The following is a 17,435-nucleotide window of genomic DNA, read 5'->3' as shown; positions in this document are numbered from 1 at the left end:
GTCACGTGGCCAGTGAGACTAGACACGGTACACCGTTACCTTCACACTGCGGTGGTACCTATTTATCTGCTTGCATTTACATGCTTTCGAATTGCTAAGTTGGCAGGAGCTGGGACAAGCGATAGGAGCTCACTGTGTTGCATGGATTTGATCTTATGACTGCTGGTTTTCTGACCTTGCAGCACAGAGGCTTCTGCAGTTTAACCAGCAGTGCCACCACTTCCCAGAATATTAGCACTACAAACCAACAAAAACATTCAGCAGAGAAGATCATTCTGAAAGGATTTCTGTGTGATTTTTAAAGAAAGCTTTCTGAAGTGCATTACAAGTGTTATGTCCACTGCATCCAAAGCTTTCAATTTCATTTAAACAAATGTCCCATCTCCTGGCAACAAAAATCCAAATTGAGAAAATAATTTCTAGTGTTCCCTTATTTTATTAAAAGAGTTGTGTTTGAGGACAGCTGATTTCTGCTGGTAGCAGAGGACATCTGCTGCCATGAGAAGCCTCTGATTAAGTGCTGGTCTACTAAGGCAAGGCATGGGGGGGCAGTCCAAAAACAAGATTGCTTTACACAGATTTAAAGGAGTTTAAAGGATTTTTCAAGGATATTTCCCAAATTTATTATCTATATCTTAAAGAGATCCTGATAAAAAAAGAAGAAATGTGGTTTTAAAATGTGTGAAAAGAAATTCAGGGAAATATCTAAATAGCACCAACCAGCACAAAATGGAATGGAACAAATGGTCAATCTGGAGGGGCATTTAGCTGAATTCTAAGCATCAGAAACTGCCCTATATTGAGATCATATCATTTGTCTGTGTAATTCTAATTCAGTAAAGTGGTGCCTCACTTAACGGCGATAATCCGTTCAAGGAAAATCGCCGTTAAGCTAAAACATCGTAAAGTGGGGGGAAAAACCATTGAAACGCATTGAAACCCCTTCAATGCATTCCAATGGCGTCAAAACCCACCGTCCAGCGAAGATCCTCCATAGGGCAGCCATTTTCGCTGCCTGTCTTGTGAGGAATCCCTCCCAGAAAACAGCGGGGAGCCATTTTGTTTACCCGGCGGCCACCGATCAGCTGTTTTAAAATCATCATTTTGTGAAGAATCGGTTCCCAAAGCAGGGAACTGATCATCGCAAAGCGAAAAAAAAACATTTAGGCCATCATTTTGCGATCACAATTGCGATTGCAAAAAGATCGTCGTAATACAGTTTCGTCATAATGCGGGGTAATTGTAAAGCGAGGCACGACTGTATTGTGTCCTTTGTGTTATGGTGCCTTTCCAGACTTTCAGTCAGATAATAGTCTTTTCAAGCCCTATCTGAAGAAGGAACTATCCAGGACCTTCTGTCTGGAAACTGTGTGTTCACAGAGCTGTGGCCCTCTTCATTATAGTAGGGTTGCAATTACTGTATTTTTACAGGTGGAGTTTTCAGATAGTTAGTACTTAATTACAAGTAGTATATAGAAGTTTCATTAATTGCTGAAGACAAACTGTGAAATACGAGGACATTTGGACAGGTGTTTTCCTGGAACACATTGCTTTACTGTTCATTTAATCTGAAAAGTAAAAATGTGAGAGTGCACCCAGTTATACCTCAAATATGTTGTACAGAGCAAAATTGATTCTTTGCCAGATTATATATACATTTTGATCCATAATTTGCGTTGCTTGTTTTGCTTTCTGAAAACATCACTTATCTTAATAAAATGTATTCCAATTAATGAAGTAAGTTAAAATTCTAATTAGACCTCTGCTTCCTTTGTGATGCTCAGCATTCTGAACTTATCTTGTGATGGCTGGCATCATTAAGGAATGATCAAAAAGATTTAGGTAAAGGAAAATATGTGTTCTCATGCTGATAAGACGGCAAGCATAGAAGTGAAGACGGTGACAATGTTGATAATGTTGAGGATGAGAACACTGATGATTTTTATAGGCTTCTACGTAGTATAAATTCATCGGTGTTCCTTTTATATTCAATTACACAGGAGATCCTAATTTTGTGAAAGAGACTGTATTGGAATAAGCAGAGAAAACCTTTAAGTGAGTTTAAGGACCACAACTGTCATGAACTACAAGGGGATACTGATAAGTATTGAGCCTTTCCCAGAAAAAAATTGAGCTAGGAAGCGGCAACTGCCACACTATTCTACATATTCCCCCAGGAAGTCAATGCACTTGTGACATCTCTACTGCAGCTTCTTAAGTCCCTGCAAATAAAATTCTTCTGGCTGCTGGTATAACCACTCATTTGCAGCATTAGTTGCCTCCAGAACACTCCCAAATCGTTGTCCCTTTAGGTGTTTTTTTGAGTTTGGGGAACAGATAATAGTCAGAAGGAGCCAGGTCAGGAGAATAGGGTGGATGAGGCATCACTTGAAAGCCTAAGGACTTCAGTTTTGCCATTGTTTCACCTGCAGTGTGTGACAAGGTGTTGTCAATGCAACAGGATGACACCATTGGAGAGCTTTGCTCAACGCTTTTCCTTGATGTTTTGTCAACTTCATCAATAAAGCAGAGTAATATTTTGTGTTGATGGTTGAACACTGTTGGAGGTAGCCCACCAGCACAAGTCCCTTCTTATCCCAAAAAACTGTTGCCATTTGCTTCTGCACCAATCTTTGCACTTGGAACTTCTTTGGCCTGGGGGAACCACTGTGCCTCCATTCCTTAGACTGCTCCTTTGTCTCAGGATCATAACAGTATATCCATGTGTCATCACCAGTTACCAGTTTGCCCAGGAAATCTGACTCATTTCTTGCAAAATGTTCCAAAACAGCCACAGTGTGACACAGTGTGTCACATAGTCACTAACAACTCCCACATCAGTTGGCAATTATATATTGTGTGAAGATACTGGAGATGGGGCCCAACACAAAGCCAAATCTCCCACTTGTGATAGTGATAGTAGTGATTTGACTATACTATAACTTTCATATGCACACAGTTTTGATCACTTTGCCTATCTCACCCCAGCTAGAATGAAGTGGGTTGGGTTTTGGTGTTAGTATAGGCTGTGTTATGCTTCTTATCATTCCTCACCTACTGCAGGTTGGACAGCATCATCACTGTTCTGTCTTTGGATGCAGCAGTTCCTAACAATGATGCTGGCTTTCATCTAAGCCATTCTCTAAGGGTTTTCAGCTGATGAGTTGTGCTTAAGAAATTCTGATTCTATTATAATCAAACTCTCCTGCATGTTTAACTTAATGCTCACGTCCGTGTCCTTTAAGAATGAGGAGAGCAAGAATCCTCACTAAGTTTTTTGTTCTTCTCAACTGCAACTCCTTTCAACACAAGACATCTTGATGAGCAATTTTTAAACCTAGTGAGATTATTTATCTCCAGCTGTTGGCAAAAGAAAGAAATCTGGCCCCCACTCCAAGGTCTCTATAATTTGCATAAAATACCCTTTTGCATTGAGATGGAAGTGCACGCACATGCAAAGTACATCAACAAATAGCTGGCCAGTATCTTCTCACATAGTTCTGCTGAACAATGAGAGTGACCTTACCAGCCACAACAGATTACTGTTAATTAAAAAGTTCCTGTTTTGATTTTGTGAGTTGTGTGTACCCTGGAATAGTAATAATAATAATAAAAAACACAAGGAACTCTTTGGTAATCTGCTGCTCCTGCTCATGATATCATACCCACCATGCAAGAAGAGCTATGAAACAGGATACTGGCCACTACTTTGTTAAGACAGATGCCAACAAAGCATTTAGTGCTTCAAAGGTTGGACAGTTTGCACAAGGAATCAATTGCATAACTTTGTGTGAAATAGGCAACTCATGCATTTTTAAAATTTTGCATATGTGACTTTATTACCAGTTTGTTTTAGCAATTTATTTATTTATTTATTTATTTATTCAATTTATATGCCGCCCAAACTACCCAGAGGTCTCTGGGCGGCTTACAATTACTTGTATTTGCTTGTTATGATCAGACTAGTGAGTATATCCCTCTTTATTGCTATTGATTAGTTATCCAACAACTGTTCTTCTGTGATTGTAACTATGGGAATATCCACATCTCACCATGAAGTATGTGATTGGAGTGATTTTCTCCAGTGTCAGGAGATAGATAAGATGGTCAGGCACTCCCATTTCTTTAAGGACTTGCCATAGTTTGCTGTAGTCCACACATTCAAAGGCTTTGCATAGTCAATGAAGCAGAAGTAGATATTTTTCTGGAACTCTCTGGCTTTCTCCATAATCCAGCGCATGTTAGCAATTTGGTCTCTAGTTCCCCTGCCCCTTTGAAATCCAGCTTGTACTTCTAGGGGTTCTCACTACACATACTGCTGAAGCCTACCTTGTGGGATTTTGAGCATATAACCTTGCTAGCATATGAAATGAGTGCAATTGTACAGTAGTTGGAGCATTCTTTGACACTGCCCTTCTTTGGTATTGGGATGTAGACAATCCTCTGGCCACTGTTGGGTTTTCCAAACTTGCTGGCATATTGAGTGTAGCAGCTTAACAGAGTCATATTTTAAGATTTTAAATAGTTCAACTGGAATGCCATCACCTCCACTGGCCTTGTTGTTAGCCAGGCTTTCTAAGGCCCACTTGAGTAGTAGGATAAGGGTAGCTTTATTCAAACTCAATTTTGACAGGTGCCACGCCCCCTTTTGGGACCCTGGACCGGAAGGGGAGGGACTTCCGGCGCCTAGGCTGGACCCAGGCCCCTTCCGGCGGAAGGGGTGGTCCGAACGGTGACGTCAGGGGTTGTGGGGGTCCCCATGGGCCTATAGGGGTCTTTCCCTAGAGTCCGGGGTCCCCCGTGACCCTAGGGGTGCCTGAGGATTGGACCCCGAGGGGTTGTGCCACCCCACGACCCCGTAGGCCAATGGGGTGCGGTTGGAGGTCCTTGGCTAGAAAAGGGGTGGTCGTAGACCATGTCTCGGCTTGCCCCAGCCCCCTGCGTGACGTCAGGGATTTCGGGGGGCCCGTGAGCCTATAGGAGCCTTTTCCTAGAGGCAGGGGTCCCCCGTGACCCTGGGGTGGCCTGAGGATTGGTCCCCGAGGTTGCGTGCCACCCCACGACCCCGTAGACCAATGGGGAGCGGTTGGAGGGCCTTGGCTGGAAAAGGGGTGGTCGTAGGACATGCCCCGGCTTGTCCCTAGGCCCTGCAAGGGTGGGAAAGCCCCGGGGAGTTTGCTGAGAGGCTATAAAAACGTGGTTCGGGGACACTTCTGCGCGCTCTGTCAGCTCTTTGCAAAGGTCCTGCGGTTTTGTAGACATGGCGGAGAAGGAGAACAAAGCTCCGGAGCCCGTCCATAAGCCTGCGGGAAAAACCAGGAGACGCCTGCAGCCCAAAGCTTATTACAACGGACCGGTGGGGTTCTCTAGCCCCTTGTGTCCATTAGGAAATCCGGCAAGCCTAAAGAATAGCCTACCCAAAGACCCAGAAAAGTTAACAAGAGAAGTCAAGCCTGCAGAAGACGTTTTTGTTTTTTCTGCAAAGGCGAACCCGAAGCAGAAAAACACAAGAAAACTGGCCTGTACCATGTTGTGGGGCGATGAGGAAGATGATGAACAAGGTATAAAAAGAGATTTACCGGTCCATGGCAATGGTCCTGAGCAGCAAGTGTTGGCACAGCCTCCTGATGAAGGTTTTGAGAGTGCTGAAGAAAATGCAAGCTTTCTGGTAAGAACAATTCTCTTTTTAAAAGATGGACATTTAAACCTCTGTTATAAGGGGTGGTGGGGGGGGGGGTTGTGTTAAAACCGGTAGTTATGGCTATGTTAGTGATGTGGCTTTAAGTTCTTTTAAAACTTACTGAAATTATGTTTCATTCCCAAACACAGGATAAGACATTTATCTTGGAAGATGGCCTTGAGTGTGATTGCATTTATGGTCCCACGGCTCATCTGGAATCATCAGGGTTCATTGTTTCAAGAGAGAAACCATCCTAAATGAATATATAACCTTTAAAAAGCCTGTATTGTGTGTTTCTACCTTCTGTAAAAACTAAAATGCCTGTCCTATATTTTCTGTTATTTAGATGTATGCTTTTAATAAATATGCATTGTAAACCCTCATCGGGGGTAGTCAAATGATGTAACTATTGCATTCTTAGGATTTCAGGTATCAGAGAATGCAGATCTAATGCACTGTCATGTCCTTCTCTGCTTCAGGAGGGAAATTATTATTTCTCACAACATAATAACCAATAAGATATATACTGTATTGTGCTTTTCTGCAAACATTGAGATTTAGATGTATGCGTTACAATATGGACTTTACTGTATATCATAATACTCACTTTATTGTGTTCATAACATGTATTGTGTATTTATACAAGCACTGTGATTTTTTTAAAAAAAAAAATGTATGCGTTACAGCATCCTTTTAATAAAGAGCATAAATCCGCCATACACTGTTCTTTTATTAATTTTCCCTTTCTGATTAGCTTTCTAATATCAAAATATCACATTTTTTGGATCTAAATACCCTCCTAAAAACTGAAATCTTTAAAAACAGGGGTCATCCTGCTGACCTGTAAAATAACAGGACCTCTGTGGCTTAGATAAGCATAGTTCTGACGGCCTGCAAAATACAGACCCATCTGTTTGAGTAGATAAAAATAGTAACAATCTTAGGATGTGTAGACACTTCCCTTTGTCGTGTTCCCTTTCAAATTAGGTGCCAATGAGATAATGGGTAATCACTGTAAATCATGAAAAACAGCAGGGGTAGACTGCTGTTTCCCTCAGCTAACCACACAGAAACACAGGTCAGCTATTTACAGGCAGGGGTCACAGAATAAATTTATGCCACAAATGTAAAAATGCTTGAATTAAAAAGCAGATGATTTCATTAGAAGTATACAGAAATTCACCCTTAAATGGACTGTAAAGATCATGGATTTTCGCAAAATCTTATAACCAAGAATTAAAAGAAAAGAAAAAAAAAAAAGTTATGATAAATGATAAACAAGTTGCCCCTTTTTAAAAATACATGTGAAACTAAATTTCAAAATACAGCATATGACTCCAAACGAACTCCCCGCCATATTAGGCGGTTGGATTGGCAAACAGACGTTATAGAACCTCAAAGTCACAGCAGCAACAGTTTATGTATTTGTATACATTTAGAATAGTATAAAACATTTTATTTATCACAAGGAAGCAACTCAGTTTGGCTGTAAGGTGAAAAAATAAGTCATTTCTGTTTCCCAAATGAAAATTTCAGACGCTTGAAGGCAGATTTAGTAAGTAAGCTAGAAATAGTGAAGAGCAATAAGTTGAGCAGTATAAAAAACCCATGTTTTAGTAAATGTCTTTAATACCATTCAAAGTAAAAAAGTTTTCCACGTGTTTATACCCAAGGAAGATTCCTAGAATCTCTCTGTGTATGTGTGTGTGTGTGTGTGTGTGTGTGTGTGTGTGTGTGTGTGTGTTGGGGGTTTTCAAAATTCTTTGAGATTATTATTTCTAAAAGCCCTGTGATTTAAGAATGTATGCGTTACAGCATCCTTTTAATAAAGAGCATAAATCCGCCATACACTGCTCTTTTATTAATTTACCCTTTCTGATTAGCGTTCTAATATCAAAAATATCACATTTTTTTTTTTTTTGGATCTAAATGCCACTCCTAAACTGAACTCTGAAAGAATAGGGGTCATCCTGCTGATCTGTAAAAAATACAGGACCTCTGTGTCTTAGATAAAACATAGTCCTGACGGCCTGCAAAATACAGACCCCATCTGTTTTGAGTAGATTAACATAGTCACGTCCTCCTCAGGTAGCTGAATAGATAAGACAGCATGTGTATTCTCTTCCTTTCCTTTTCAAATGATGTGTCATTGAGATAATGGGTAATCACTGTAAATCATGAAAAACAGCAGGGGTAGACTGCTGTTTCCCTCAGCTAACCACACAGAAACACAGGTCAGCTATTTACAGGCAGGGGTCACAGAATAAATTTATGCCACAAATGTAAAAATGCTTGAATTAAAAAGCAGATGATTTCATTAGAAGTATACAGAAATTCACCCTTAAATGGACTGTAAAGATCATGGATTTTCGCAAAATCTTATAACCAAGAAATAAAAGAAAAGAAAAAAAAAAAAGTTATGAGAAATGATAAACAAGTTGCCCCTTTTTAAAAATACATGTGAAACTAAATTTCAAAATACAGCATATGACTCCAAACGAACTCCCCGCCATATTAGGCGGTTGGATCGGCAAACAGACGTTATAGAACCTCAAAGTCACAGCAGCAACAGTTTATGTATTTGTATACATTTTAGAATAGTATAAAACATTTTTATTCATCACAAGGAAGCAACTCAGTTTGGCTGTAAGGTGAAAAAATAAGTCATTTCTGTTTCCCAATGAAAATCTGTGGACATCAGGATCACTGAGATTTCAAAAACAGCAGCAACAGTTTATGTATTTGTATACATTTAGAATAGTATAAAACATTTTATTTATTACAATGAAGCAACTCCGTTTGGCTGTAAGGTGAAAAAATAAGTCATTTCTTTTTCCCAATGAAAATCTGTCAAGACATATTGAGGCTCCTAAAAATTTGTACAGCATCCTTTTAATAAAGAGCATAAATCCGCCATACACTGTTCTTTTATTAATTTACCCTTTCTGATTAGCGTTCTAATATCAAAGAATCACTTTTTTTTGGATCTAAATGCCACTCCTAAACTGAACTCTGAAAGAATAGTGGTCATCCTGCTGACCTGTAAAATAACAGGACATCTGTGGCTTAGATAAGCAAAGGCCTGGAGGCATCTGTTTGAGTAGATTAACATAGTCACATCCTTCAACAGGTAGCTGAATAGATAAGACAGCATGTGTATTCTCTTCCTTTCCTTTCAAATGGGTTGTTAATGAGGTGCCATTGTTTCACGGTAATTGTGTATCTTTCAATCCACATCATGATCGGCTGTTGTTTCCTGAAGCAGCATGAGTCGTGATCAGAAAAACTTTTGCTTCCCTTTCAAACGGTATATAAACTAGAGTTTTGAGCTGTCTTTTATCCGATCTTCTCTGTCCCTTGCCAAGACAAGCTAATAGGTGAGTAACTTTATACATCTATGAGATCTAATTCTTTTTAAAAATAGACCTGTCCTTTTTAAAATATGTATTCATTATGTGACTTTTTTTTTCCCTAGGCTTTCAGCATTAATAACTCAACACGCCGAGATGGGTAAGAGATTGTTCTTTTAAAAAACTTATAGACATTGCGTAGAGTTTTAAATATATATTTTATTTACTGCATGGCAGAGAATATTTTTTTTTGTATTGCAAGCAGCCAGCTGAATAAATAATACCATCTTGATGGCGGGGTCATAGCTTGTCTTAGAAAGGTATTTAAACTTCTTTCCTGCAGGAGACAGAAATATGAAGCATTTTATGATTTTATAGAATAGATATTTATAAGCTGTTATTAAATTTGAATTTAGGAACAATACTTACGGTTATGAATTTCAAATTCCCTTGTCGCTGAGTTATACATGTCATGATATGCCGTGATAGAAAATCCATTTCATTCTCTGCCAAAAGCCGTATCTTCTTCTGAAAAAATCTGATTATGTATGATGCAAAAGATAAAAATGTAAAAATTCTTCCATAATTAATTTTATCCTGAAAAACGTATTGTCCAGTTAAAAAAATTGCAGAATTAACATCTGGCAGACTGCTTATCTGTATTTTCGCCAAAAATTCTTTTATGTCTCCTTCCAATTGTATTTGAATCAAAGAGTCTAGATTTTTTAATTGAAGGCTCATTTCTGATTTAGCCTCTGTATTTTCAGATTCTCTGCAATTAATTTTGAGATAATTTCGAACCAGACAATACAGCTGTGATTCAATAGCATCCATCTTGCAGTTTTTAAAAACAGGGATGTCAAATGTTCATCAGGCATGCCCTAACATGTTTCTGTTCTCTACAGCCGGGAATTCCAAGGAAAATAGCCCAGCATCCGATGCCTCCCTGGGTAAGCTCATTAACATATTGGGGGTTTAAGGAGGACTTTTTTACTTTTAAAATCCCTAATGATTTAGAAATACTGTTTCTTTTTCAGAGAAATATTTTCGCTATGAGGATGATGAATATTTTGCACAAAATGATCCTATTGTACCATCAACCAGCTATAATATTCCAAGGACGGACAGGTTCCAGTTTCGTGGTTATACTTTTAAAAGAGTAAATGTTGATCAGAGTAAGTTCTGTACATTTTCAGGGAAGACCTTTTTATCTGCCTGCGTTTTTAACGGGTGGGGTGGGGGTGGGGTGGGGGGTCCTCCCTTTAAAACAAATGTGTGTGTGGGGGGGTGGGTGGGTGGGTGGGGTGTTAGAGAGAGAGAGAGAGAGAGACACAGAGAGAGAGAGAGCGCTGAAATGCAGCCTTTACAAGACCCATTATTTCTTTTCTAGGCCTCAATATGACGATCCCCCCCAAAAGATACAAGGAAGCTGAAAGACCGGTTCCTGGTAAATCAGCCAACATCCCAGCCTTGAAGGGGGGCAAAGCTGCCAGCGGGGGTAGGGGCAAAACCCCAGCGATCCCTCAGATGACGACAGATCTCAAGATACATGAAAGACCGGCCGGTATCAAATCCGCAAACCCACAGGTCTTGAAGGGACCCAAGCCGGTTGCTGACGGGAATGGTGGCCAAAATCCAGCGGCCCCTCAGATTGCAATGGATCCAAAGTATGGCGAAAGATCAGACGGCAGCAGACAGCGGAGTCCCCAGGCCAAGTCAACTAATGGAGATGGTAGCAAAAAGCTTGCAAATCCTCAAGCTGTGGAGGGTAGGAAAAAAGAGGGCATGGTTGAAATTGATGGAAAGGCTTTAGCTGTATACACCTCTAAAGTTGAATGTTGGTTTAAAAATTTTATGATGATTTTCAATGTGGTTAATGCGGCCAGAGCAAGTCTAAACCAAATTATGGACGATGTCCCTGATATAAATGCCATTTGTGATGCTATTAAAAAAATGGATCATTTTTCTTGTGCAATGTCCTTTAAAATTCAAACAGGCCTAGGCTATCCTGATGTTAAACAGACAAACAGGAAGTATACAATGAGAAGGGCTCACCCTGGCCGTCAGTCTAGGGGGAGAAAAAGAAGGAAACCAAGCACAGCTAAACTGTACTGGCACAATAGAGTTGTTAAATTGTTACAAGGGGCCAAGAAACTGCTTGCACGTAGGAAAAGGTTATCTTTGCCTTCTAGCTGCACACAGTCTCAAGAACAATCTCCAAACGCTACCCTGCAGACACCAGAGAACTCTGGGGCGATTGGGGTTAACAGCCGAGAGTCGCTGGAATACCCACCAGGGTGCTCTTTACCTTCTAGCTGGGCCCTGTCTCAGGAGCAATCTCCAGACGCTGCCCTGCAGACACCTGAACATGAGGCAGAGACCCCTCCGGTGTATGCCGAAGTCACAAATAGGTGGGAGTGGGAAAATGAAAGATATAGCACCCTACACATAGCGCAAGAATTCCGGTTCGTAAATCTAGAACATGTGACCAGCTATGCACAAGCCGTTTCAGCATTACATTTAGCTGTTCAAGAGGTACTGGATCATGTTAATGAAAGCTTGGAGACGGGGGATTGTGTGCAGCTGAGATTTGAGGGTGGGAACATGCAGAGGCCTCTCTTTTCAGTGAAAAAGGTCAAGGGTGCTCTAGACGCTGACGAGTTTCTCTCCAACTTAGCAAATCTTTTGCAGAGTAATATGGAACTTTGTTTAGACGGTGTTTTACGATTAGTTGTAACCATTGTGAGACCTCCTAGGGGGGGCAGCCGCCCAAGAGCCTTACGCTCTATCCCCTATAGTGCAATTATAAATAAGAAAAGGAAACATCTAATCGATTTCACTGATGTAAACAGTAAACTATGCTTTGGAGCAAGCTTAGTTCGTGTAATGTCTAAAGAGGTCCCAACAGATGCAGAGTTGGCACATGGAGCTCTGCAATTGTATCAGGCAGTCCACTGGCCTGTAGACAAAGAGGTTTCTTTGTCTGACATCCCTCTTTTTGAGGACCACTTACAGGTCAATATCCAGATTGCACACTATGGCGACAAAGGCTGGGGCTTGTTTAAACCACAAGGACACAAGTATACACAAACGTATACGTTGCTTCTCCATGATAATCACTTTTATGGAGTTCTTAATATAAAGGGACTCTTTGGGGCTCGTAATTACTGTCAATATTGCCACAAATTGTACTCTCATATTCATGACTGTATATTTTTCTGTAGACTCTGTCTAAGAAAAGATTGCGCTTCTAATGTGAACATCATGAAGAAGTGTAAGTGTTGCAAAATGAAATGCAGGTCGAGAGAATGCTTAGAATTACACACCAAGCTGGCGGCAGAGAACAAGGTACCCTGTACTTATAGAAAGTTTTGTGAGGACTGCGGTCGTTTTCAAAATGCAGAGCATTTCACAAAGGACTGTATAGGCAGGGTATGTAATATCTGCTGGGCTCCTAGGGGAGAAGAGGTAAACCACTTCTGTTTCATGCGCCCACTTAAAGAGCCAAAGATCTCAACCCATTATATATTTTATGATATAGAATCAAGACAAGACACGGGGTTACACATCCCCAATTACTGTTATGCCCGAGCCTTTTGGGGTGAGACTGTGCGGCATTTTAAAAAAGATGCTGCTGTGAAAAGCAGTATGCCCGATTGGATAAAGGAGATCCTTGAACAGGATGCTGAGGAAGAGGGGGTGGAGGATAGTGAACAATATGATGAGGACGACGGTTCATGTAGCGAGACTGGCTCTGGGAAAACTAAGAAAAAAGCTGAGGAGAAAAAGACATGGCCTTATGGGAAATCCTGGGAGTTTAGGGGCGAGTCATGCATCGAGGCTTTTATTCGGACTTTCACAGAAGGGAGGGTTTTTGAGGGCACAACGTTTATAGCCCATAATTCAAAAGGTTATGATGGATATTTCATTCTCAATCAGCTAGTCAAAGAAAAACTAGAGGTAGAACTTATTACTCAAGGTGGAAAACTTATAACAATAGCCGTGCCGGCTCTTGATATAAAATTCCTGGATTCTCTATGTCATTTACCAATGGGGTTATCAAAATTACCCAAATGCCTAGGCCTCAGGCAGGAGTCTAAGGGTTATTTCCCTCATTACTTCAACACCCCTGAAAATGAACAGTATGAGGGTCCCCTACCACCACCCGAAGCTTATGGAGTGCAACACATGATGCCTTCTGAGCAGAAGGCTTTCTTAAAGTGGCATGAGGAGAATAAGACAAAAACCTTCAACCTGCAGCGAGAATTGGCTGCCTACTGCCAGCAGGATGTTAACATCCTGGTACAGGCCTGCACAAAGTATCGCCATGAAATTATGACCCTGACAAAGAAGAGGGTGAAAGGGTACGACGGGGAATATGAATGGTTTGCCATAGACCCTCTTCAATACCCCACCCTAGCTGGCGTGTGTCTTAGCATGTACAAGTTCAAATTTCTGGAGAAAAATAAAATAGCAATCCCACATCCAGACAACTATCACCGCCAGTGCAAACGCTATTCATCTGCATCGATACAGTGGCTGTCTTATATTGCCCATAAAGAAAAAACCAGGGTACAGCACGCCTTGAATGGTGGAGAAATTTGTATCGATTCTCTTTATGTAGATGGTTATATGGTTCTTAACGGCAGGGGCATATGTTTAGAGTTCCTGGGATGTTTTTTCCACGGCTGTGCCCTCTGTTACCATTCTGAGGATTGGAATCCTCTGTTAGGAAAAACCTATGGGGCTCTTTTCAATGCTACACAGGAAAGGACAGCCGTTTTGAGAAGCAAGGGTTTTGAAGTCAGATCAATTTGGGAGCATGAATGGAAAGAGATGGTGAGAAACGACAACGATGTCAAAAATTACCTTGCTTCAGCTGATTTTCCAGATCCCTTAGCACCTAGGGATGCTCTCTTTGGGGGTCGTACAAACGCGATCCGTTTGTACTACAGAGCTAAACCGGGAGAGCAAATTCTTTACTATGATTTTACCAGCCTTTACCCCTATGTCAACAAAACTAAAGAGTACCCTCTGGGGCACCCCAAAATCATATATGAGAATTTTGAGCCTGTGACTGCCTACTTTGGTATCGTAAAGGCAAAAATCTCACCACCTAGAGGCCTCTTTTTTCCAGTTTTGCCAGCCAGGATTGGTGGAAAACTTATGTTTGTGCTGTGTGCCGCCTGTGCAGAAAGCAGCCAGAGAACCCCTTGTGAACATACCGATGAGGAGAGAGCTTTGACGGGGACCTGGTGTACTATAGAACTGAATGTAGCCATAAATAAGGGGTACAAGGTTGTGAAAATCTTTGAGGTATGGCATTTTGAAAACAGATCGGATGAACTGTTTTCAGATTACATGAAGCTGCACCTTCGCCACAAACAGGAGGCATCAGGCTATCCCTCGTGGTGTGTCAGCGAGGCAGATAAAAACAAATATATTGCTGATTATGAACAGAAAGAGGGTATAACCCTACGTAAAGATAAAATTGCTGTAAACCCCGCAAAAAGACAGATTGCCAAGCTGTTTCTAAACTCTCTGTGGGGTAAGTTTGGTCAGAGAACGAATCTGCCTAACACTCAGGTGGTCAGAGATCCGGATGAATATTTCAACCTCTTATTTTCAGAGTCTTACAAAGTGTCCATGTTTGAATTTTTGGCGGATGATGCTATCTGTGTGTCATGGAAACATGCGACTGACAGATTAACCACCAAGGGTAGGAAAAATGAATTCATAGCCTGCTTTACCACAGCTTATGCACGTCTTGAGCTTTACAACCTGCTTGACAAACTGCAGGATAGAGTTCTTTATCACGATACTGACTCTGTTATTTTTGTACAACGGGAGGGTGAATGGAAACCCTCCTTAGGGGACTACCTGGGGGACCTCACGAGTGAGGTTCCTGAAGGCATGCATATTACAGAATTTGTGTCCGGAGGACCAAAAACGTACGGGTATAAAATCTGTGACGGTAGTGCGTGCATGAAGGTCAAAGGGATCACACTGAATGTGACTAACTCTGAAAAAATTAATTTTGACAGTCTCAAGGATTTGGTTTTTACGTACGCTTCTGACAACCGAGATGGTTCGCTCCGTGAAATAGTGGTAGAGCAGCCAGGCATTGTCAGGGATAAGCGGCAGTGGTTGATTCATACAAAGCTTTTAAGGAAAACTCAAAAGGTGGTTTATGACAAAAGAGTGATTGTCGAAGACTTTAAAACCCTACCTTATGGCTACTGAACTAAATACGTTGTGGGTTCATCCTTTTTCAGCTATCCTAGCAGGACCCAGTGGTTGTGGAAAAACATTTTTTATTAAGAATATGCTTGACAACGCGCGCAATGTATTTTCTGACATGCCTGAAAATATTATCTGGTGTTATGGATGCTGGCAACCTGTATATAAGACTCTTCTCTGTAAATATCCCTGTATTCGTTTTGTAGAAGGCTTGCCGGAAAAGTTTGATGATGATGTTCTGTTACCCCCCACTAAAATAAACTTCTTGATTTTAGACGATTTGATGCAGTCTGCCTCTGATAATAAGGAAGTGGAAAAGTTATTTACACAATATGTGCATCACAGGAACGTAAGTGTTTTTTTAATTACTCAGAACATTTTTTCCCAGGGAAAATCTGCCCGATCCATTAGTCTGAACGCAAAGTTTTTAGTCCTCTTTAAAAACCCCAGGGATAAGCAGCAAATTGCCACACTAGCCCGTCAGATGTATCCGCGAAATGTACAGTTCTTCATGGAAGCTTTTGCAGATGCCACAACTCCTCCTCACGGTTATCTGTTGGTAGATTTAAACGCCAATACCCCTGAACCTTACAGACTGAGAACAGGCCTTTTCCCACCGGACTGGCCTGCTGTGTATACCTTGAAGAAATCTGCTACAGGCAACAAAAGACGGCTGCTTTGAAACCCTTTTCTTCATTGAAGCCGATTCAGCAGTCGGATAACATGTCTGAACGTATAAGGAGAAACCTGCCACTTTTGAAGCTCCTTATTAAGGCCCCCCTGCGGCAGAGAAAAGCCATTTTATGTGCTGCTTCGGATGATCTGGTCACTGCCATTTCAGAGATTGCTCTGAATACTTTAAAAGGAAAGATAGCTCTAACGCCTAATCAGGTACGTGTTTTAAAGAAGAAACGAACACTAATTAAAACCTTGAGTAACAAGAGGGTACCCCTACGGCGGAAAAAATACCTGGTGAAGCAGTCTGGAGGTTTCCTGGGACCCTTATTGGGTATCGCTGTCCCTCTAATAACCAGTCTTTTAACTAATAAGTAATGGATTATGCTGAAAAGATGTATCTGGTCCCCAGTGCTCAGCTACAAGAGCTGAGGGGTGTACCAGAAAACATCAGGGCCACCACGGTCAGACGCTTGGATTCTGAGATGAGAGAGATTCTCTTAAGGTCAGACTTGTCAGAGTATGAAAAAGCTAAGCTTTACAATGGCGTTCTACAGAGGTTTTTAACGCTGACCAGGCAGGAGGATATGGAAAAAACAATGCAACCGCCCCCCCAGCCCGCCGCTCCTCCCCCCTCGTCACCGGTCCCTCAAGAGGCCCTACCCGAGGTTATTCAAGAGGTGTTAGACAGTCTGCCCTACCGTTACAAGAAAAATGCAGAGATTTTGCTAAGTAAATTAAGGCGACATCAAGACATCTCTTCATGGGATGACAAAGGGGCCTTCCGGTACCGGGGGGAGCTCTTACCTGGCTCTAATATTCTGGACCTGGTCAGAGGCATCACCCAGTCTACAACCCTTTCTGGTAAGAGAAAACCCAAGGGGTGGGACGTTTTTCTTAAAGCTCTGGCCGAACTGAACATCCCCACATCTATCGCGGGAAATTCAGCCGTTAGAGAACAATTAGAAGCGCTGAAAACAGCACCGCCGTCTTCTTCCTCCCCGCCTGCCACATCCGCTGTTGTCCGACCCAAGAAACAGTTCAAGAGACCGGAATGGCTGCGCGTCAAGGAGCTTCCAACAACCCCTGTGAGACCCGTGGTCAAGAAGCCTGAATGGCTCACTTTATAAAATACATTAATAAAAACCATGACAGATAAAACATTTAACGTTTGTCTTTTATTTTATTTATGCACAGCTTACATTTTTTATGTTTTACACAGGGGTCCGCAGGCTTGAATATGATGAAACGGGTGGCATGCGGGGGGTGCTCTTTGAATTTTCCTGTTCTTGACAAACTCTACAACCATGCGGTCATTTTTGGTAGTATCATCCGAGTACAACTTTAAAATTTGATCAAACTTCAGGCCTTTTGTTCTGTTCTGTAAAAAGAACACACAGTGATAGCCGCAGGTCACTGCCGAAGGGTGTTGTAGCTGTCTCTTCTGGAATATTATTTCATTGCCCTGACGCCATAAAAAAGCTGTAATT

General features: G+C 41.5%; 2 protein-coding genes across 4 annotated transcripts in view; both read left to right on the top strand.

The window, feature by feature from the left end:
• LRRC4C (leucine rich repeat containing 4C) overlaps positions 1-17,435 on the top strand; it is a 949,507-nt gene that overhangs the window by 391,564 nt on the left and 540,508 nt on the right. The window lies entirely within an intron of this gene.
• On the top strand, positions 4,589-15,548 carry LOC140704624 (uncharacterized). 2 transcript variants are annotated; one of them, XM_078389265.1, is made up of 6 exons: positions 4,589-5,668; positions 5,830-9,057; positions 9,156-9,190; positions 9,936-9,980; positions 10,068-10,205; positions 10,421-15,548. In XM_078389265.1, the coding sequence occupies exons 3-6, from the start codon at positions 9,187-9,189 to the stop codon at positions 15,271-15,273; spliced, it is 5,040 nt and encodes a 1,679-aa protein (XP_078245391.1). In that variant the 5' UTR covers positions 4,589-5,668; positions 5,830-9,057; positions 9,156-9,186; the 3' UTR covers positions 15,274-15,548. The 2 variants fall into 2 exon arrangements, with proteins under 2 accessions (XP_078245391.1, XP_078245390.1); XM_078389264.1 differs by lacking the exons at positions 4,589-5,668; positions 5,830-9,057; positions 9,156-9,190 and having other exon boundaries at positions 9,887-9,980.

Source organism: Pogona vitticeps, chromosome 1, assembly GCF_051106095.1.
Source record: "Pogona vitticeps strain Pit_001003342236 chromosome 1, PviZW2.1, whole genome shotgun sequence".
Classification (NCBI taxonomy): Eukaryota; Metazoa; Chordata; class Lepidosauria; order Squamata; family Agamidae; genus Pogona; species Pogona vitticeps.
The sequence above is the reverse complement of the archived record's forward strand: the minus strand, read 5'-3'. Positions and strand labels throughout refer to the sequence as shown.

Coding starts and splice junctions, on each gene's coding strand:
- LOC140704624 (XM_078389264.1), top strand. CDS start 9,887: ATGTCAAATGTTCATCAGGCATGCCCTAACATGTTTCTGTTCTCTACA. Junction 9,981..10,067: donor AGCATCCGATGCCTCCCTGG/GTAAGCTCATTA, acceptor TTTCTTTTTCAG/AGAAATATTTTCGCTATGAG. Junction 10,206..10,420: donor AAGAGTAAATGTTGATCAGA/GTAAGTTCTGTA, acceptor TTTCTTTTCTAG/GCCTCAATATGACGATCCCC.